The 23,383-nt window shown below is 35.3% G+C and overlaps 1 protein-coding gene across 1 annotated transcript; it reads left to right on the forward strand.

Annotated features, from left to right (window-relative positions):
- The first annotated feature begins 406 nt into the window (after window positions 1-406).
- LOC108705317 (mucin-like protein) lies at window positions 407-23,343 on the forward strand. The gene is made up of 27 exons (XM_018242157.2): window positions 407-515; window positions 677-799; window positions 999-1,127; window positions 1,254-1,364; window positions 1,551-1,661; window positions 2,218-2,331; window positions 2,867-2,980; window positions 3,325-3,438; window positions 4,734-4,856; window positions 5,684-5,808; window positions 6,487-6,654; window positions 7,061-7,225; window positions 8,871-9,004; window positions 9,979-10,103; window positions 10,650-10,865; window positions 11,936-12,151; window positions 15,432-15,548; window positions 15,671-15,879; window positions 17,574-17,643; window positions 18,022-18,189; window positions 19,461-19,574; window positions 19,885-20,148; window positions 20,686-20,832; window positions 20,975-21,153; window positions 21,799-21,979; window positions 22,193-22,318; window positions 23,180-23,343. The coding sequence occupies exons 5-27, from the start codon at window positions 1,628-1,630 to the stop codon at window positions 23,341-23,343; spliced, it is 3,387 nt and encodes a 1,128-aa protein (XP_018097646.2). The 5' UTR covers window positions 407-515; window positions 677-799; window positions 999-1,127; window positions 1,254-1,364; window positions 1,551-1,627.
- The last annotated feature ends 40 nt before the right edge of the window (window positions 23,344-23,383 follow it).

The following is a 23,383-nucleotide window of genomic DNA, read 5'->3' on the forward strand; positions in this document are numbered from 1 at the left end:
ATGTAATGCCATCCATAGATCCAGCACGATTGCATCTGATTCACAAGGAAGTACAGTCAAAGTTTCCCATGTTTTCATTAACTAGCTGGAATGGCATCAATTGCTTCAGGCACATTGCCCACTCACAACTACAATTATGCTGGAATTATGGGGATAAACACTCAATTGTGGAGAAAAACACATGGCGAAATTGCACTTTGTACACTGCATTTGTGGTCATAAATTACCCTATTGTGTAGGTGAATTTGTTTAGAATCCAGTGGGAAATACTGTATAAATGCATTTATTGGATGTATTTATTCTGTAATGTTTTTCATTTTAGTTCATTTAGTTCAGTAGGAGATGTGGAGATGATGGTGCATTTTACTAAATATGTTTTATTAATCTCTTTGTTATTACAGAAATAAATGAATGTTACAGCAACCCATGCCAAAATGGAGGATTGTGCATTGATAGAGTCAATGGATTTTCTTGCCAATGTCCAGTGAACTGGCAGGGAACGGCCTGCTGGGATGGTATAATTATCACTTAATATATTCCAAAGAGTGCTGCTGTTTATGTTAATAACTAATGACATGACAAGTTATATTTGAATACTCTAGGTCTGCTTTAATAAACAGATAACATGACTTCCATGGGTGCTTTAACACTGTTAAATAATCCTCTTGCCTTTCAGATGTTAATGAATGTGCTGCCCAGCCTAGTAAGTGTAGTGCAGAAGCAATCTGTATAAACACTCCAGGATCCTATACATGCACATGCAAAGCTGGATATTATGGAGATGGCACTACTTGCAGAGGTAAAAAAATTATAGTGCAAAAGTAGACAATTAATGAAGCAATTTATTTTTTTAAAATTTGCTTAGCATTTAGCATTGCAAAAACAAAGATTTGTAAAATGGTGGATTCTGTAAAATCTTTTTACTCCCTCTTTTAACCTGGCTAATCTGAAGAACAGTATACTTTGTCTTTGATAATAAATATCATAACTTCCTGCAGACATTGATGAGTGCACACTGAAACAAAACAACAACTGTCAGCAACTGTGCTCTAACACGCTTGGTGGATATTTCTGCTCATGCCAGAATGGTTATGAACAAGATCAAATAAGCACACAGAAATGCAACAGTAAGAAAACTTTGAAAAAAATAATAATAATAAAAATGCGAAACAGCTATACAGTTCATACGTTACTGAGATGTAAAAAAGGAAAAAATATTATATAGTATTTTGGATTTTTTTTTCCCTTGACAGAAATTGACTACTGTAAAAGCTCCCCCTGCAGAAATGGTCAGTGCCAGAATGGAGCCTTAGGCTATACATGCAGTTGCTACGCAGGATGGAAGGGAACTAACTGTGATACAGGTATGAGATATGTGAATCATGAAGATATTAAAAGTTTAGTAACACCTACAGGTCAGTTTATCTAGTTCCTAACATAGTATATAATGTTTTTTTAAAAAAATGTATGGTTGAATCAAATTGCTTTATTGGCTAATGCAGACAAGTTGCTCTAATGAGACTTGCTTTCTTTTGTCTTTCCTTAATCAGATGTAAATGAGTGTGAGACCAGTCCATGTGCTAAGGGAACCTGTAGTAACACACTGGGATCATTTGTGTGCTCATGCATGCAAGGCTGGAGAGGACCTACTTGCAACGAAGGTGAAAGAATATTTACTTTTAATTATGTTATGGTTGACTTAGAATAAGATTTTCAGAAGAAACTCTTCTTCTTTCACTATATGGCATTTTAAAGAATACCATGATTCTTAGGAACCCCACATTTCCCTTCCTTCAGTAACCCTGAAATTCAAATTCAAGAAATCAACCAGCTTGCAACAAAAACCATGATATTCACTATTTCAGATGTATATCAAACTTTGATTAATATGCTCTATAAGGAAAACTGATTTCCTTGCTTCTCCTAAACAATGAATTCCTCGCTTTTTGTCAATATTTAAAGCCATACTTAAGGATTCCCTTCATGAAGAACAGTGTTCAATTAATACACATACCTTTGTCTTGCTGCAGGTTTGTGTAGCATTGCCATAAAGCACACTTGGCTTTTAGGTTTTTTAACATTCCATCTGTAATAATAAATGTACACGAGCATTTTCCATGTTCATCACTGGTACAAAGATTTGGACGCTTTATTTTTGTCATGAATTTACGAACTGAGAACAAGTGAACCTTTTAAATATTTGTCCTTATATTTCAGATGTTAATGAATGTCTTTCAATGCCATGTAAAAATGGAGGGCAATGCACAAATACCTTGGGAAGTTACACTTGTTTGTGTGTACCAGGATACCAGGGTGTAAACTGCGATCAAGGTAAGATGATTATACTGCGAAATTACAAAACTAGTGTACTTGGGAGAATGCTTTTAAACTTTAGGATTATATTGTGCTCAGCATATTGCTTATTAGTCAAGTGAAGTAACTGTCTAAGGTGTGAGGCATGCATTTTTATTTTAGAATAGGAAACCTACCAAAAAGTGCAAGTACTCAGTTAACACACATTTTTCAAAATGCTGACAGTAAGGGACAGATGTATTAAGCTTCAAGTTGTGTTTTCCATGAAAATAAGAGTTTTCGAGTTGATTTGTCTTGTCAAATTCTCATTCAATTTGATCAGTTTGCGTTTTTTTTTCCACCAAAAACGCAATCAATTCGAGTTTTCAGGGTGTTGACCCTGAACTCGCTGATTCAAGTTTTTCCCATTCGAGTTTTTTTTTTAAATCAGAAACATTTGAGTTGAGAGTTAATTTGAAGTATATAAAACTCTAAAATTCAAACTTTGATAAATGATTAACATCAGGTCACATTATTCATATATAATATAGTAATAAGCAATATTTATCTCTAGATATCAATGAGTGCCTGAGTAACCCTTGCTGGAATGGAGCCAGATGCAATAATCTGGTCAATGCTTTCTCCTGTACTTGTGTTCCTGGTTACACGGGAAGATTCTGTGAAATCGGTGAGTAACATTAGTATGATTTTAACAATGTATTTTGAATGAGACAAAACTGCAAAATTGCTTTAATGTTTTTTTTACTTATAGTTATGGATCAGTTAACCTACAAGAGTACATTATTTACCCCAAAATTATTTTCTGTCAGTATTTACAACATGTTATAACATGTGCTGCAATGGTCTTAGTTCAATACAATACAGAAGCTAATTTAATATGCTCATGATCGTACAGATGCATTAGTTAGTCAATCAACAATTAATTACATATCTGAATTGTCTGTTATGTACATAGCGCAACATGCATTAAATGCTAAATTATTTTTTTTTAAATTTTCCTCCTTACTATAGATATTAATGAATGTGCCAGCAACCCCTGCAGAAATGGTGGAGTCTGCATTGATAGAGTCAATGGATTCTCTTGTCGGTGTGCAGTGAATTGGCAGGGAACATTCTGTGATCACGGTACTTTTGCGTTATGCACTATTTTATTATTTGTATTTTGTAGGGTTGTCTTTTCAAGCTCTGTTCTCCTTCAATGACACTCAGATCAATTATTATTTTTACTATCCAGCCAGTAAATACCAGACTAAATAAATGTCTAAATTAGACAAATAATTCTAAAGAGAGCTGTTTCTTAGGCTACTGACACATGGATTAATCTTGATATTTACACAACCATGCTACAATAAAATCAGGTACCCTTACAACACCTGCACACAGTACATACTATCCCACAATATTATACAGTGTGATTCCACATATGTGTTCTGAACCCCTAAACCCTTAAAACAATGCCTGTCAGTCATTTGCTCTGATACCTTTAGATGCTACCTTGCCAAACATATGTCCATGCTCTTTATTCCAAAGTCTCCATTCTAGTTCTCTATTCCTTCAACTTCTGCACAAACCCAATCCCCTGCCACCCTCACCCTACAGAACAAATGCTTTTCTCTGCACTGCTGCTACCATCATATACTGAATTTCATCACAGCTGATAAATTCATTTGAGGCTCTGTAATTCTGATTAGTGAGACATTCTCCTAAAACAGCAGATTAAATTAGCCCCTTTCAGCCATTTAGATCAAAATGGAAAGAAAACATTGGGAGCATTGAGTTCTGCTGCAGGGCTAGTAGAGGAAAGAGGGTACCCACTGGCATGTCTATTACACGCAGACATCATATAAGCTTTACATTTTAACCACTCAACAAACAGGTCATTAATATTCATATGTATTCTGAGTATAGTCTGTAAATATGGGAAAGGTAGTTTGTACTTGTTAATAATATAAACTATGAGAGAAATTCACACTCTAGGGTAAGTCACATTATTAAATAAATTTAAAAATAAGCATCTGCTGCCGATTGTCTAACAGAAAAAACATTTCTTAGCTAATACCTGTTTAAGATCAAAGCAAACCACAATTTAAACTTAAGTAGATCAACCTTAAATTGCTGAGCATGAGAATGTTACAATTTTATAGCAGTCATCTTTAACAATTGTGGCAATAACACATACATATAGGGCAAGTTTATAGGGTTTTATTTAGCCTATGAACTCTGTATGTCTATGCAATCTCTATATTAACCTTAAATACATTTTTACTGAACCCACAGTACCTCCTTTCCACCTATCTTAGTCCTGCTACAAGGCTGTTACTACCTCTGCTACAGGCACAGTAAAATATTCTGTCCTTCAGATTTAATGGCCACCCCTGAATACTTTCATTTTTTGTGATATAAACCTAATGCCTTTATAGATGTAAATGAATGTGCTATGGGGCTAAGCAGATGCAGTGTGAAAGCGTACTGTACAAACACTTTTGGATCCTATACATGCACATGCAACAGTGGATATTATGGTGATGGATTTACCTGCAAGGGTAAGTATTTGTGAATCATGTATTTTAATGTAATTTAGACTGTTTCTTTTTCCAGTCAGAATTTGCAGCATTTAACCTTTGCACATATAGAGGGTTCTGTACCAACAAGTGCTAAATTTGCATAGGATCTAGTAACCCTGTAGGATACCATCAGCAGGCACCATTTTCTGATCTAATGTTTAAAAGGAAACATTTGGTTGGCTGCTATAACTTACTAGACCTTGTTTAAATTTTACAACTTTAATTGCATTAACCTTACTGAAATTGTGCCCAGTGCATATAAATAACTCTAAGTACAGTATGTTCATTCCTTATATTATTAGCAGAGGTAGTCTATCTGATATTAGGTTTTCTCTACAGTGTTGCACTCAGAGCTTTATTTAAGTAGAATTTGTTAGATATCACTTGAAATGAGAGAACATTTTAACTAAAGCTGGACATATTTTTCATCAATTTGTCAAATTTTATTGGGGTTCTGACCTGAATACCTATTCCATAAGATCATCTGTGTCATAAGGTTATCTGTTGCACAATTGGGTTCATGAATATATTGGCCTATTTGGCCTTCTATGTAAATTACCACATTTAATTGGATCCAATTGTTTGGAGACCAGGATTAACTACTGTTCATGTAAACAGTATGTAATGATATGCAAATGAATTAATTTTTACTGATTTTATTAGCCAACAAACTACACCTCATGTAAGGAAAAAGCTCTACATATTGGAAAATGCATGGAGATAGACAACTTTGATCTATGTAAGTAAAGTCTTCTTTTTCCCAATGCAATTATATAAAATGTATTTTCAATTTTCTTTAATTACAGAAAAACGTCTGTTTGACTACAGATCGGATATCAGAATAACCCAACGTTTAAAAGATTTTACCTCTCCATTAGTTAGTGTTCCAATGCGCTTTCCCTTTGGCTACTCATTCTACAGCAATTTATATGTAAGTAATCCTGACACTGAATAAATTATCTGGCATTAACATATTGTAGAGCAAAGTAGTTTGGGTCATAAAGGAACAGTTACACCAAAAAATTTGTGTTTTAAATTAATGAAAATATCATGTACTGTTGCCCTGCACTGGTAAAACTGATCTGTTTCTGCTTCAGAATAGTGGTTAAATAGTGGAGAACAGATAACACCATCATTTTCTACAGAGCTTATCTGCTATCTACTGTGTCATCTGAGCCTTTTCTCCTTTGAATGGCTGCCCCATTGCTACACAGCAGCTTAGTTAGATAAATATAAAAATATATATATAAACAATAGTAATGTTTCTCAAGCAAAAGCAGCAGTTTTACCAGTGCAGGGCAAAACTGCATTATATTTTTATTACTTTAAAACAATTAATTTTTTTGATGTTACAGTTCCTTTAAGCATACCCCTGATTACATTTTGTGAGGTGATGTAAGTAGTCATGGGTAGAAGCTCATAACACTGAGACAAACTGTAAGAATGGAACCAAAGAAAACTACTGCAAACTACAGTCTGCTTACTCTTGATAATAATTGATTATTACAAACATACATTTATGGTGAAACGTGCTGCATAATTGTTGTTTATATCTGATTAGTTTGTTGTATAATTTTTTGTCCTCTTTTCCCTCTTTTTTGCTTCTCAGTTCACAGACAATGGGGTTATCATGTTCCAGCGTTATTTCTATGAGCCCATGTACATATACAACTATCCCTATGGTTATTTCTACAGCAATGATTATTCTAGGCCTCCCATGATTGCAGTTTTTTGGGCGGATGCTGATATGTCCCAATCAGGGGAACTGTATTACCAGGTAACTTTGTTTATATACTTGCTTCTTTTTCTATTCTTTCTTCTCAATTATGTTACTCTCTATAACGTCAAGTGTACTAAACCATATATTAAGGGGCAGATTTACTAAGCTCGAGTGAATTTTCGAATTTAAAAAAGTTTGAATTTCTAAGTAATTTTTGGGTTCTTTGACCATCGAATAGGATACTACGACTTCGAATTTACTTTGACCTCGATTCGAAGTAAAATCGAACGATTTCTATTCGATCGTTCCATCGATCCAATATGCTAAAAATCGTTCGACTTCGATATTCGAAGTTAAAGGATTTACATTCGAGGGTCGAATTTCGAAGTTTTTTTAACTTCAAAATTCGACCCTTAGTAAATCTGCCCCTAACTGTTTAAAAAATTGTTTCTTTTTCTCCTAGACATATGACTTCCAACAATCACCATACTATGAGACCTCATTCAAAACGCAACTTGAAACTGAGATACAAACCTATTTTAATAAACAAATTACAGCCAGTTGGGCTATCAAGATCACATGGGAGCAAGTTCGACCATACCCATCCTATTACTTCACAACAGCCAATGTAAGCATTTAAGTTAGACTGATATCCAGTGACCGGTAAACTCATTTCCTTAGGAACCTTAGTTTTAAAGAAATGTGTAAATGGGAGCACTTTACAGGTTTGCGTAAATCCCCCCACACCCCAGCAGAGCAATTTAAGCAAATATGCACAGTGATAGAAAGATTTCAAGAAGGGGTGCCACTGTGAGGGCATTGTATTCTGGGGCTGGAATTGTGTGAGGTATCATGTTAACACAGTGCTTTACAATACAAAGTGTCACAGAAGCCATGGATCACGTTTTAGAGAAGATCAACATTAAAGGACATGTAATCCCCCACAAAAATTTTATCAGTGAACATCCTCTTTGAAATCTTTAGATACTTGCCACTTTGGTTGTTAAAAGGTTAACAGTAAGGCTGCAGCATCCCCTTAATCACTTAGAATTCCTTCTCCCCCTTTAACCCACTCTGCCCCCTCCCTCAGCAATTTACTTTGGCTGTTGGCTCATGAGCATGCTCAGTTATTCTAAGCTCAGATTACTAAACAACCCTCCAGTGTAACAGCCAATGAAGAGATAGCATTACTGGTTCCCATAGAAACTCTAGCTGTCTGATCCTATTTTTTTCTCCTAACCACCTCTCCTAACTCAGCTTAACCATTACAGTGCTCAACCCCAGCAGAACATTTTATCAACTTATGTTGTGCCTGTGTAAACCTGCATTCTGCATTGCATGAACTTTACAGCATACATGTCCTGCTGCTATTTATTTTAGGAAAGTATGATGACGCTGGCAAATGGAGGGGGTATATGCAGTACATGATGTGGCTTGGGTGGGGAAGATATGCCCAATTTATATATATGGTAGGCAAATGTAGGCTTTACATGTCCTTTAAGTGCAAAACTCTTTGGGGACTAGTCCAATTGTGGACACACAGTAAACTGTTTTACTTATAATTACTAACAATTGAATAAATCAATTTGTGTAGGGTATAGGTGCAAAAATATGGTATCCAGTGCTGTTGAGGCCCATTTGTTATTCATTATCACCATGCTGTTGATGTCCTTAAATTAGGTAGCTATAATACCCATCCAGATGAGCAATCCCTAAATATTAATGAGCATTGCATTAAAATGAACACAATTCAATTTAATGGTGGGATTAGGGATTTGAAAATTACTGTGTTACTGTGGTTACAGCTCCTAGAACTACTGGGAGTACTAGGGATATTATTAGTATATATACCGATCATTTATGAATTGGCCCCTTGTTGTAGCCCATAAATGGCTATTGCTCAGATTCTAAGTCATTGCAAGGAGTCATTATTCAATTAAAATGTATTTAACTTAAAGTAATAAGCTTTTGGAATCTTGCTGTTATGGATCCTGCCCCTGCTGCTGCTGGCACAAGTGTTAAATAAATGACTCTGTCTCATATGGGCTTTCAAAGTGGCACTGGAGGAAAATTCTATTACAGAGGCAAGTATTTAAAACTGATGGTAATTGTTACTTAGGCGTCCAGCCCCACACTAAAAGATCCTGAGGATTTAGGGAAGAACTAAATCCCCTTTCCCTTGTATATTTCTGAGCCCATTTGTTAAAATTATATTCCATGTTTTGATTAGGTACATGCAGGTTTGTTTAAATTATATTAATTGTTATTTACAGACAAATACCTATCAAGCTGTGTTAGTCACCGACGGAATCTATTCTTTCTGCCTTATCCGCTTTGATGACGGAGGAATGAACTGGAGATATGAAGCACTGCCTACATATTATCTCCCAAAAATGGGATATTTCAGGTAACTTTTTTTAGATTGTCAATGTTTTATTAAAACGTTTATTAAAATAAGATGCAGAACTGGAAATTTAATATATGCAACAACATACAACATTAATGAAAATGTGCACAGTATAAGTGGTTTGTACATATACTACTTCTCCCCTCTTCTAGCTGATGGTCACACCTTGACTCTAAGATTTATGAAATTGTATTGCTATTCAAATTTTCAAATTTTGAAAAGTATTTAGCCTTTTTGTTTCATGTTACATCATTTACATTCTATACATTCTATTGTATACAAACAAAAATGATGTAGTACAATAGTCGTAAAACAATGATTTAGAGCAGTGGTCCTTAAACTAAGGCCGGATAAGGCCCTCCGAGTTCATTTACCCAGCCTTCGGCCCCATTGGCAATTCTCCAATTTTGAGCCAAAAAACCTAGTGGTCCCTGCTACAGTTACTCCCCTGGCACCTGTCCATGCTGCTCCTTTCCCTGTAGCGCTTCAGTTGTGTGCATGTTTCTGCGCTCTCTCCCCCTGATGATGTCACTGACTGACCAGTATCCTTCACGTGGGGGAAACAGAGAGAGGCACATCAGAGAGGGAGCGGCTGTAGTTATGTGTCGATCCGCTGGGCATTTTGTTGGGATGTTTGCTGGCCATTACAACTACCTTCTTCACTTCTACCTGCCAATTTGATCCAGAGTGTATAATTATGATCTGCTGCCTGGCCTCTCTACTACTACTTCGCTGGTGAGTGGTCCCAACAGTCTGAGGGATTGTGAACTGGCCCCCTGTTTAAAAAGTTTGAGGACCCCTGATTTAGAGTCAGGGGATCCTAAAGGTAAAATCAGATGGGGTTGTTTTTCTGGCTTGTGGAAGTTTGGCAACATGTTCCATTGTTCTCTGCAAGCTAAATTCTTCTGTGAACATTTAGTTATAACAGTTTTTGGAGATGAGTTTATATTTAATGTTACTGTTTATGCTTTCAGTGGCGAGCCTAGACAATATAATTATGCCAGTTCCCCAGCTCTGCCAGCATTCAATGACCCTCAGACATCCAGTGGTAACCTCCAAATTATTTACATGCCAGACCAGTATAAAGGATACAATACTAGTAAGTACAACAATTGATGTGTACGGCACAAACTAATATAGTGCATAGCTTTTAGAAGGGGAAAATATATCATATTAACAAGTAAGGATTATATAACTTATTTTCAATGGACAATACAATATCAGAAATAGGTTTATTGTGGTTAAACAGTCAACCGATTCTTTCACTTTTACAAAACTTGTATTCCCTGCTCTTCACAGTTTAGAAACAGTAAATTGTTGTCTTTTATTGAAATACCTTTGACTGTACAAATGCAAACACCATGGCAACTCCCACTGCTATGTATTAATAAAAATATATACAGAAGTAATGAAGTTTGATAACAGCAATAATAAATGATATGTCATCATGTTATTTGTCTGGAAAATGTAGCATGGTTGGGAAAAACATCCTCTATTTAAATTTTAGTGCATTTGATAAAGAACTGTTTCTTTTATCAGTAAACTCTATAAGTCTTTCATCATCCTAAAAGCAACATGACTAGAATATCAACAGCATTACTAGAGTTAAACTATTGCCCATTATTGTATTTCTTTCCTATCACAGACAGAAATGGATACTGGGCTTATCGACTTGAAGCTAATTCAGTAAACACCAGAAACTCCTGGCAGCAGTGTCTCAGCTGGTATTACAATGAGCCAAATCCAAACTGGTCCTTCTATTCTCCTCCTTGTCCCTGCTCTTTCTGGCAAGCCATATTTGATTCATCATTCACTTCATCAAACAGACTAAATGACTATTATTTCCCAAGGAAAAGCTCAGGTCAGTTACGTTCTAATTTTTCCTTTATTCTACCCCAGTGTCCAGAATATCCTCAGCAAAACGTCAAGCTTACTTTAAGCTCTCATGGTTTGTATCATCATTGTAAACATTTTATCTTTCCATCTACACATTGTTTCTACATTATATTTTTCACTTATTTTTTTCTAAGGTTTGTAAATTGTTCATGTATAATATATTTGATTCGGTGTAACAGTGTGGTATATAGTATTGTTGCCAGAAAAAGAAATATGATGTGTTGATGACAGACAACTGGTTGACGAAAGGAAATGTAATTCTCCCCCATAGTGGTGTATTAGTAGTAGATAGTAGTATGGTGTAGACAGTGATATTTTGAGACACTTTGCAGTTTGCAGTTGGTTTTCATTTTTTATATACTGTAGTATACTGTATATACAGGCCTTTAACCACCCCTAGGAGCAGATTTATAAGGCCAAAGTGACTAACACTGGGGACGATACGCCAGCGTTACCGCTTTCAGGTACTTTGTCGATTTACAAACGCGCGCAGGCGTAACTTCGCTAGCAAAAGAGACCGACGCCAGTGTTCATTCGCACTCTATCGCCAGGTGAATTTTTGCTCTGGCGAATTGTCTTTACTCCGCAAATTTACTAAGATGGGGATTTTACTGAAAGTTACTCGAGTGCATAGATCTCAATCTTCTGCTAATGACATCATATTTTGAGTGGAAAATGTTTCTAAGTTCCAAAAAACGCTGGCGTCTTTTCCTGCAAAAGTCCTTAAAATACAGTGGGTTCATGTGTAGGGCATTATAACAATTCTATTTGCTGCCCTAAGCCTGGGCCTTTGTAGCATCTCCACAAATGCGAGCCTGAGTATATAGAAGTATATATAATAAAGTAAATATAAAAAAAGAAGAAATGATGGCTAATTAAAAAAAAACTGCTTATAATTATCCATTCTATTAAATACTACACGGTGGTACCCTCAGTCTCACAAAACCTAGTCACCTAGAAATCTTTTTCTTTGCAATCTAATAAGTGATAACACACTAAATAAAATAAGTGTTGCTTTCTTTTCTGTTCCCATAGACAACTATATCAGCTTCCAGAGTGCATTTTCTAGTTGGTATGGAGGAGGCACAAGATGTGACTATTACTGGTCTGGATCACTTATCTATGGAGAAAAAGAAAGATTCTTGCCAACTCCTTGGATATATGATAATTCCTTGTACTGGTGGTGGTATCCTCAGTACCGAAACTATTTTTGGTCTACAACATTACCAGCGTTAAGAAGTCAATATCAAGGTAATATCATGAAAGTCAAAGAAACTGTATTTTCTGTTGTCTGTTCTGTTCTGTTGTTTCTGTCTGTTGAGGCTTTACATGTGTGCACTATATATTATATTGCTAATGTTTGTACTGTCTTCCTATGTTATAATGTGATCTGCTTTCTTGATCACACAAAATGCAAAGTAAACATTTTAGCAAATTAAATGGATCAGTGTTGTAAAACTAAGAACTTAAAAAATGTAGTTTGTGAACTACAGAGAATGGAACTTGAGAGAATGGATGTTATATAAAGCTTGTATTAAGCAAACATATTTTTTCCTGTTCCTGTCCAGGAAAATACTAGATGCTTACAGGACCATTTTTAGGATTTGTTCATATTATATGCTGCCAGGATCAATTCTTTTTTTGCCGAATTTAAAGAATATTTGGTATAAAAGATGTCCTAAAAATCCAATTTGTCTACAATGGCCTATCACTGCAAATTGCAAAGATTATGAAATCATAGGTGAAATGATGTTCAGAAAACTGTGGGAAGGTTAAGTAACCCACCTATACACTTCTTTTCTTGACGACAACCATGGAGCATAGCTTATCCCTCTCCTATGAACCAATACCACTAAATAAAAACCTTTTATCATGTGCTGAGGTTTATAAATACGTTATTATTATCATCTGTTATTTATAAAGAACAGACACATTTCTACAACACTTTACAGAGAATGTTCATTATTCTCGTAAGTCTTTGCATCAGTAGAGCTTTCAATATAAGGACTATATTACATTTACACACATTACAAATATTAGGGTCAATTTAACAGAAGCAAGCAAAGTAAACCTTTTAGTACCCATGATGTAGATGTATATAGATTAAAGGACCAATATGCCTCCAGTTGTAAACTATACAATATGCAGCATTTCAGGGTCAGTAAATGATGTACTGGCACTGCTCCCACAGCTGAGCACCAAACAGACTGGGGAAATGAATGGCCCCTGGCACCCAATTGCTCCTGGGGCCAACAACAGCAGCAGACATGCACAACCTGCCCCTTGCCATCTTCATTCTTATCACTGTCCTACTGCTGTTCCAGTAGGACTGTTTTCCAGCATTTTCTGCTTTCTTGCAGCTATCTAGGTAATACACACACACAGATACATTGACATTAACATACTTTTATTTAAGGGGGGGGGGACTTTTGCATGCTCACAGCACACTTTCTATTGATTTTTTTTTTACCTAAAATATTTTATTACCAAATGTCACTAGTGTGAGTACTATTCACATGGTGTGATTATTTTTTAATTTAATTTATTAACTTTGTTGAATATTTATGCAATAAGTACCCCATTGCTGATGAGTGTGTATTTGTCCAGTAAATTCCATGGTGAGACTAGTGGAACTGGGATTTTGGCCACTAATGTCACTTTCTGTAACAGGTGGTTTTCAGCCCAAAATGCACATTTGATCCTTATTTTGCAGCCTCAAAATAATTTGTCCTGAGCAGTGTTTTTCATTCCTATAAATGACAAGAGTAATGAGGCAGGGTTGTCATGTTTCTCCAATAGATAATAAGGGAGTGTCAACCCAAAAAAAACATTTTTGCCGAATAAAAGAAAACATATTTCTTAGCAACTTTGCAAATTACATTAATTACAAATTTTCTATGGTTTTTAAGTTATTTGTATATAAACTGCTATTGAGAGCTGTGTTGGTCTGTCCCTTCCTATTCTCTGCCCTGGTGGCTCTGACTTTTGATACAATGTAAAACAAGGCAGCTAATTAATAGACCTAGTCTTTACTGGGGAACTAAGGCTAACTCTTAGTTAATAACCAAGAGTTAAGCAACTGCTGCTTTCAATATCAATTGTTTTTACATGTAACTTTAAAAGTAATGCACATTTTTAATAAATGTATATTGGAAAGATGCTTAGAATTGTGTCTCCTTTTATTGTGCAATTTTTTATTTTGGGATTTACTTGCCCTTTAAAGGAATAGTTCAGTGTAAAATAAAAACTGGATAAATAGATAGGCTGTGCAAAATAAAAAAATGTTTCTAATATAGTTAGTTAGCCAAAAATGTAATGTATAAAGGCTGTAGTGAGTGGATGCCTAACATAACAGAACAGAACACAACTTCCTGCTTTTTAGCTCTCTAACTCTGTTAGTCAGGGACTTTAAGGGGGGGCCACATGGGAAATAACTGTTGAGTGAGTTTGCAATGGATCCTTAGCATTCAGCTCAGATTCAAAAGCAACAGATATGACCCATGTGCCCCCCCCAAGTCACTGATTGGTTACTGCCTGGTAACCAATCAGTGGAAACCAAGAGAGCTGAAAAGCAGGAAGTAGTGTTCTGGCTATTATGTTAGACATCCAGTCACTTCAGCCTTTATACATTACATTGTTGGCTAACTATATTAGGAAATGTTTTATTTTGCACAGCCTATCTATTTACCCAGTTATTATTTTTACATCGAACAATTCCTTTAAGTGAATGAAGTCTTGTTCAGAGACCTGGGTTCAGTTTTGCATGACAATTCCTGCTTCAATTCTTTGTGGCATTGAGAAAGTTTCCTTCATAACAAATACTTATTAATTATGATTACATCATTTGTATGTAGGTTGTACCACTAACTAAGACTGAAGATCATAATGAAAAATTCATGCTATGACATGATGAAAAGACTGCAAAAAAACACAGTATGGTAGTAGAAAGATAATGAAAACTTTAAATGATATGGGATGTAGTTAACCCAGTATATAAGAAAAAATAGTATAGAGTATATTGGGGTCCTTTATAAACGTAGCACAGTGCATATTTATTTGCATATGGTTGTTTTTGCATGTTTTCTCCTAAAAATTTAAATATTGCACTGTTGTGCCCATCTTTCCTTTTTTTTTGCAAATCACAGTAAGATATGCCTTTTGCACAAATATTATGGGTTTTACATGAGAATGGACACTGTATGCAAAAATTGAGTTGTGGTTTAGCTCAAAAGCAGAGAAATACAAATTTGCAATTATGTTTGCACATTAAATACACCATTATTGCCCTTTTTATAAATATAAATGCACACAGGGCTAATTTGTTCTCTGTGCAAATAATTTAGCACTACGCTACATTTATAAATGACCCCACATGAAATGAAAGTGCTGTCTATATTTTTATTCAATCTCTTGTATTACAGCATTATAAGAAAATATTCCCTTAAAGGATTAAATGCAGATATACCTGTAACTGCTCTAACATTTGCTCTGTGCTGATTGCGTTCCCTGATTCTTGTCTTTCTTTGTGCAGCTAATGAGGTGGATCCTTATGAAAACTGCTGTACATTGGGATCTTCCTATCTTTGTGATCTGTATTCACAGAAGAGGCCTCGGGATTACTGCTATGGTTACATCCCACCACGTATAGGTACGTTTTAAAAAAACAGTTTGTGAATGTGATTTATAGTATACCTGTGTAAATAATTCTTAAGCATTAGACTTCTAACATGAAGGTGCAAGAGTAATGTCTACTTTTTCTTTCTGTTTAAGGATTTTTCTTTGGGGACCCTCATATTAACACACTGGATGGAGTCAAGTATACCTTTAATGGTTTAGGTGAATTTACATTGGTCAATGTTAAGAACGATAATGGTACAATGTTCCTGCTCCAGGGACGCACAGCCAGAGCAGGGAATAATGGAACATCTCAAGCACCCAATTTTGTGGCACTGGCGGCAGAAATAAACAATGAAACTATGGTAAAGTCTCCATGAGGGTTTTTTTCCGTACATTCTTGAATTCTCCACAATAACTGGAGACAATCGAAACAACTGTATTAAGCTCAAGAATATTAAGCTACCATACACAGAATGCAATTTTTACAGCATTCCTTGTGAGATGGGGAGGCCCATTTATCAAAGGTCTAATTTCAAATTCATGTTATTTTTTTTTAATTCAAATATACTCACAATTCTACTGAGCGGTTATTTAAGAAAAAATGGGAATGTCTAGTATTGGATCGAATGGTTTTGACCCGAAAATTCGTATCATTTTCAAATCGTATTCGATTTGTTGGAATTGAGTTTTTCTCCGAAAAAAAACTTGAATGTCAGGAAGGCTATTAAGATCTGCAAGTGGCTCAACAGACCTCTGCCATTAACTTGTACATGAACTCCGCAGGTTTTAGGTGGAAAATATTTGAATTAGGACTGTTTCTATGGTCGAGGGTGGTAAATCTTACATTCCAATTTACATTGGAATTAAAATTTGAATGTGTGAATTTTGACACTCGAAAATTCGAATTCAAATTTACTATTCAACCCTTGATAAATCTGTTCTTTCATGTGAAATGTAATATAAAATGAAATGTACATTTGGTTGCTTCTACATTACCAGTGGGCAGTATCTTAATATTATATGTTATAAATTTAGGGGATCATTATGACTGGCCTATAATAACACAGTTGTTTTGCATGATGGATCTCTTGCAAGGACAGACCTGATGAAACATTGTATAAAGTGATATTAACAGACAGCAATGGCAGTTCACATGGGGTTAGCCAATCACAGCCCTTATTTGGCAACACCCAGAAAATCTGTGTAGCTACCCAACACTTTTTAAATTTGAATGTGGCTCTAACCTAGAGTTATCTTAAGCCCTATACTCAGTTAACAGGTTTTACAGACCTCAAGGATATTTATCATTTGGGAGCAATATTTCACTGTCCCAAAGCTAGTGTAAGATAATGGCACTGGCTTGGATTGAATAAGAGAGTATCATTTGGTAAGAGTTATAAGTATGGTCATTTAAAGCTGTGGTTTTGGTGTTTCATCCTGTCATCACTGTACATAATTGACCTTTTTCTATTTCCTTTTAGTTTACCATATCTCCATTTCCTTTTAGTCTTTCCCATGGACTGCATGGTGAAAGATTGCATACAGTTTAGATATTAATATGTGATACCACAAAATCCATATTAGCTGAATATATGTCAACCACATTTACATGGATCTACATATTTTTCTGGTATAGATATTAGATCTACTACCCAATTACCCACTATCTATTTCCAAAATGTTGCACTGCCTTTTTCAATAAAGCCCTTTTTCCATCATGCAATTCTTCATTTTTGTGTTCTTTGTACAAATAAGTATAAAACAAGAAAACTCAAGAACTCTTCCTCTTTCCCTGAACTCTTACAGGAGTGGTCATTATTAAAACAACTTATCCTTATTACTGTTTGAGCCATAGGCAATGTTAAAGCCTAGGGAATTGGCAAAAAGTGAGGTGTATATTGGGGGTTACTGGGTGAGTAGTTTAAGTTGAACTGCTCAAAACCAGACTGCTTCATGCCCCATAAATGCTTGCAACTCAGGGTTCACTTCCTGAATATAAGCAGTAACTTAATACAAAACGTACAAAGACAATTCAAGAATATCCCATATTTTCCAGATTGAATGGCAACTCTCTGACGAAAACACCACTTTTGTGAAGGTTAATGGTACTGAATTCCCATTGACAGGTAAGCTGGATAATGTCTTTGATCATAGCTTAATGTACATGGCAAGGGATATAGATGACCTCAAAGTGCGGGTTCACTTTTTGGTTGCAAATTGCAATGCAGTTTGTTATGAGAATTCTAATGTCATTTTGGGCACCTGCTGTGTTGCAGCTTGCACCCAATTTGACTTGTCCTGGTGTCCATAAATGAACCCTTGAGTTTTTCATTTAGAAGTTGGCAGTAGTGAAATATATGGAATGGTTTATTCAGGAACAGCCTATTCTTCAAAAGCACAGACAAAATGTTATTAAGAATTCAGCTCCTTTTTTTAATAAAATAACATGTCTTACTTGCATTTCAGTAACTGTTTGTAATATGTAATTCTGTCTACATTTTAAGTAAATAGCACATCATTGGGAATGATCACCCTGGAAATCACAACTGAGAAAGAACTCAAAGCCTCTTTTGTTGGTGGAATCTCAGTGGCAGTTACTGCAAAATTTGGGTCTCTGAGTTTTGTAGCAACATTGGATTCTTCATATCAAAACAAAACAGAAGGACTTCTGGGTAAGATATTTAAAGCTCTACAGATAATAAATGTAATAACAGATTATGTTATTGCTCCACAACTTCCCTTGCTGACTTCAGAATAAATAAAATAATGTCACAATGCCACACAGCTATGGTCCTTGCTAGATTCATGTAAGGGAGGTTATATGTCTTTAGTATGGCTATGGGAGATGCCAAGGAAGGTTGGAATGAACCATTAAAAAAATCAATAAGCTTTATTTCTGTATGGTATATTAAGCACAAGAGTAATACCTTAATAACCATTTTGTAAAAAGAAAGCAGATAATTCTCCTATTGTCTTTATTCCCTGTTCCCATCTTTTGTATCAAAGTTTCATTCACTCTCTTCAAGCTATTTCAACCACTATTCTGTCACTTAGTAGGATATGACAGAAAACAGTACAGAGAAATAGATTTCCAATGTAGATGTGACAAAGGTATAACCCTGTAGCCTTTTGATTGTATAGCAAAGAGCCAAGCTTTTGCCTGGAATATGTCTTAATTGCCAACAAGACATTTTTATGGCTGTATATTCATTAACCACCAAAATGTGCAAAATCTGAAATTATGACTAATTTTTCTAATGCCTACATTATGTGCAAATTATTTATTAGACTGCATCTTTACATTTACAAATTGTTAATGTAGTTGCTGTGTAGGTCAATCATACATAGTGATGGGGGAATTTATTCGCCAGGCGCGAATTCGCGGCGAATTTGTGCGATTCACTGCCAGCGAATAAATTCGCGAAATGCCCGCGAAAATTCGCCCGAGAAAATTTTTTTTGACACCAGCGAATTTTTTCGGGGCCGAATTTTCGCGGGCGATCCGCAAATTTATTCGCTGGTGGCGTCAAAAAACGGGCGCCGGCGTCAAAAAATGGGCGCCGGCGTCAAAAACAGGCACCAGCATCAAAAACAAGCGCCGGCGTCAAAAATGAGACGCCGGCGCCATTTCGCAAATTTTTCACCATTTCGCGAATTTCGCACGCAATTCGCGAATTTTCCAGCGAAACCGCGCAAATTCGCCCATCACTGATTATACATGTCCTAATAAGATTAGAATCAAACAGGATGGACATTTATGATTTTTTTACCCTAAAGACACATGGGAAATATTTATTACAAGGCATTTACTTGTATAGGACTTTTGCTTACCTGAAGAACTATGGGGATGTCTTCTTATAACTACTGTATGCTCCCAATATTTAATTGTCTAATCACTGTGGCCTGGTAAACATTCTAATTAATTGATTTTTTTTCCTTCTAGGTCAGTTCAATGGGGATGTTACAGATGACTTAATGTATTCTTATGGAACAAATCTAAGTTACAATGGTGTTAAACTTCCCAATGATTCTGCTATCTTTGAGATGGGAATGACATGTAGGTGCCATTTTGGTATTATTTAATTACATGACCTAATACTTTGGAGACATTATATGTATTGGGAGTTTAATGACTGGTTCAGTAGATGTAAAGTTTTTGGATAAATGTAGACTTTATATGAGAATGGCCCTGAAATTACTTATTTGTTGCTTTTGTTAATTTGTCAGTTTTTCATTCACCCAAGTTCACAATAAGATTTCCTTTGGCTGTGTCGTTTTTTAAAAAATGTGTGCATACATCAGATCTTAAGAATTAAGCTACAAGGCAAGGCTATTAAGATTGTGTTTGTATTCTTTTCCTTCCACAGGGAAAACTACTCCAAAGAGCAGCATTTTCAGCTACAACTCAACAAATAATGAATCTTGGTACAGCTACAACAATAATAGCTTTGTGCCCCTGTTTTACAATGAATTGCTGCAGATTAGAAACAAAACACTTATTGACTCAGCAAATGCAACGTGTAAAGGAAATGATGAATGTATATTTGACATCCTGAGCACTGGAAATCTTGCAATTGGAGAAGCCACGCTTGGTGTAGCAAACTCGGCTACAGCACAAGAAAGCAGCATGAGTAAGATAATAGTAGATGCTTCAATTAAAAAAATATTGCATGAAAGGCAGCTGGAATAAAAGGTTCAGGGGATGAAACCACAATATATTTATCTAAAATGATTTTTGTTCCAATATCCTAGAATTTGTGAAATTCAGATAGCTGCTCACTTAAGAATCCTACTGTGCATCTGATATTGGCTGCCAATCATTTTCCTTATAATCTTTTGGTTCAATAAATAGGCAAAACAAGCAATATGGCTATCCACATAATTCACCACACTATATCTTAATTCTAAGTAGGTTTCTTGGTTTGATATGGACATGCCAGTCAAGGGAATGTTTGAAGCAATAAATATTAGGTTACCTTACTAAAACATAGTTTATAAATTTAATTTTCCAAGGACATTTGTGGCTTATATTTTCTGGCTGCCCCGTAAATTTGAAATACAGGGGGGGATTAAAATCCATCTGAAGCACACTGTTAGTGCTGATAACTGATTTTTGCACTGGACACAAGGTTAATGAAAGCCCTTATTCTCCATTACCTTCTCTCTAGATAATTTCCCTCCAAATATAACTGGACCAAGCACAATTTATGGAACACTAAATAAAGTACTGATGGTGAACTACACAGTAACTGACCAGAACAATGATCCTGTGGTGTTGACTTTACAGACAAATTCCAAGGATATAACAATTGATGGTAACCAAAACTTAACCTGAATTTTGTCTTAAGATTTCATAATGTTCTATTTAATTTTCATAACAAAACTAAACATCTATTCATTAAAAAAAAGAATTATTTTCTTTCTTTTTTTCCCTTTCTTGCTTTTCCTCCCATATAGCTGATGGCACACTGTTATGGAATGCAACAAGCTTAGACCCATTTAATGTCACTATCGAGGCAAATGACTCTAAATCAGTCACTAATTTTATCCTTACACTGGTGCTGTGTAATTGCTCAAACAATGGCGAATGCCTCTTCAATAAAAATATCAGTATTCCGTATTACGCTAATTTCAAGGTAAGAAAGCTTCTCACTTTAGATTTTTCTGCAACTGGCAACCTAAAAGAATCTTAACCATGATGGAAATTCATGATAAACCATTGTTGGATATTTAAAATAACATGTTAATAGTCTTGCAATATATCTAATGAAAATAACTTTTAAAGGAGAGCTGAAACTTAACAAAGAAGTACAGCTCTCTCTGTATCAGTGTCCCTTTAGCAGTAACAATGCAGAAACAATGTTTCTGAAGATGTTCCTAGTAGCTCCTAATTTTTTCCTGTTGATTCACACCACCTGTTGTTGAATCAGTTGGTTGATGCCAGTTACCTGAGCTCTTTAATATAAAAGTCACAACATCACAATATCATAGTCCATAGTGATAACTTGCAACAACCCATAAGTCTAGCTTCTAAACAGCACACTGGGCATATTTGTGTCACTGACACTCAACAAAAGCCAAGATGGGAAACTCCTATGACAACTTTGAAGCACAATCATTACAGTTATAGAGATGCTGAACCTTTACATTGGTTCAGTATGTCTAGTATACAGTAATTTTCACGCTTCTATTTGTAGTATATGTTCTTATTTATTTCGGACAGATTAACTTTAATTAACTTTTTTTACAATTAATAATTGTATCTTGTAAATCTCTTTTAGATGGCTGGATGTAACTGTTCTGATGCATGGACTGGAATTTACTGTGAAGATGATTTTGATGGCTGTTTGGAAAATCGATGTTTTGTAAACAATACTTGTAATGATACGAAAGCTCCTGATATAGGTTTTACCTGTGGTCCATGTCCTTCTGGCATGATAGGAGATGGAATAGATTGTTCTGGTGAGAAGATATAACTTTGATATCATTATGAGACTTAAAACATACTGTAATATACTTCACTGTAAATGTATTTACTTTGTATACTTTCAAGTCAAATACTGTACTTCAATTAACAACTTTAATATTGAGTCCATCTGGATGTCTATAGCAGTATATAGACAGTATAACGTGTTTTAACATTTGTTGATTGTTCCTTTTTTATATTTATTTCAGATATTGATGAATGTTATCTTAACATATCAAACTGTGAGCAGATATGTAACAATATCCCGAGAGGGTACAACTGCAGCTGTAGGGAAGGTTACACAGTGAGTGAAACCAACAGCTCTAAGTGTGAAGGTAATGTATATACATTTTCTCTACATCACATTGTTTGCCAGCAAATTTAGCAATCTTAAATCCTACCAGCCTTTATCAATCAGCTTAGCCACACGTGTTATAAATATGATTACAATTAACCAAGAAAAGACAAATCATATAAAATAAAGAAATGAGGGCTCTAGACTCGCCTTACCGTAGGACAACCACTCATGTATGAAATCTCAAGTAGTTAGAAGTATATGTTAGCATACAAGCATATATATATATATATATATATATCTTAATCATATGTATAAAGTTGGGGATTGGGATGCTGAGTTCAATCCCAGTGAAGGCACTTTTTTATGTTTTCCCAATTTCTGTGTGGGTTTCTTCCTGCACTCAAGTACATACAGACAGGTTAACTGTCTTATTTCTAAATTGACCATAGTGTGTGTGAATGTAATAGGGGTAGATTGTAAACTTTACTGGGGCAAGAAATCATGTATCATCTCTGTAAAGTGCTGCAGTGATTTATAGGTGCTGTATAAACACCAGGAAATAATAATCTGTTGTTACGAAGGGACAAAGAAACAATGTTTTGGTAACTATGTGCTATTTTATACGCTATGTTTTCTTTCTGTAGTTAAGTAGTGGGTCATGAATACCATTTGACCCTTGTTTATCTAACTGAAACCTTGCATTCTACATAGCTTTCTGTTATTTTTTGTCTTATTCAACTGTATTCCTTCTGAAGCAAACATGCCATTTGTGTCAGTGCAGGGTGACAGTAAATTACATTTACATCAAACATTTTATTTTGTTGATGTTATAGGCCTCTTAACATTCACTTTATTATAAAAGAGCAAGTGAGAATACAGTTCTGTTTGTTCCCATCAGATATTAATGAATGTCAAAACACAACTCTTAACCTGTGTGGTGAGAATACAGAGTGTACTAATCTTCCTGGAAACTATTCATGCCAGTGCAAAGATGGATATACTGGGGACCCTACTGTTCTTTGTGTTGGTGAGTACAATGAACCATTTTATCTTTCTTTATAATTTTTTTTTGGCAGTCATTGTCTTAAGACTGGTTTAATGT

This window comes from Xenopus laevis, chromosome 5L, assembly GCF_017654675.1.
Source record: "Xenopus laevis strain J_2021 chromosome 5L, Xenopus_laevis_v10.1, whole genome shotgun sequence".
NCBI classification, from domain to species: domain Eukaryota; kingdom Metazoa; phylum Chordata; class Amphibia; order Anura; family Pipidae; genus Xenopus; species Xenopus laevis.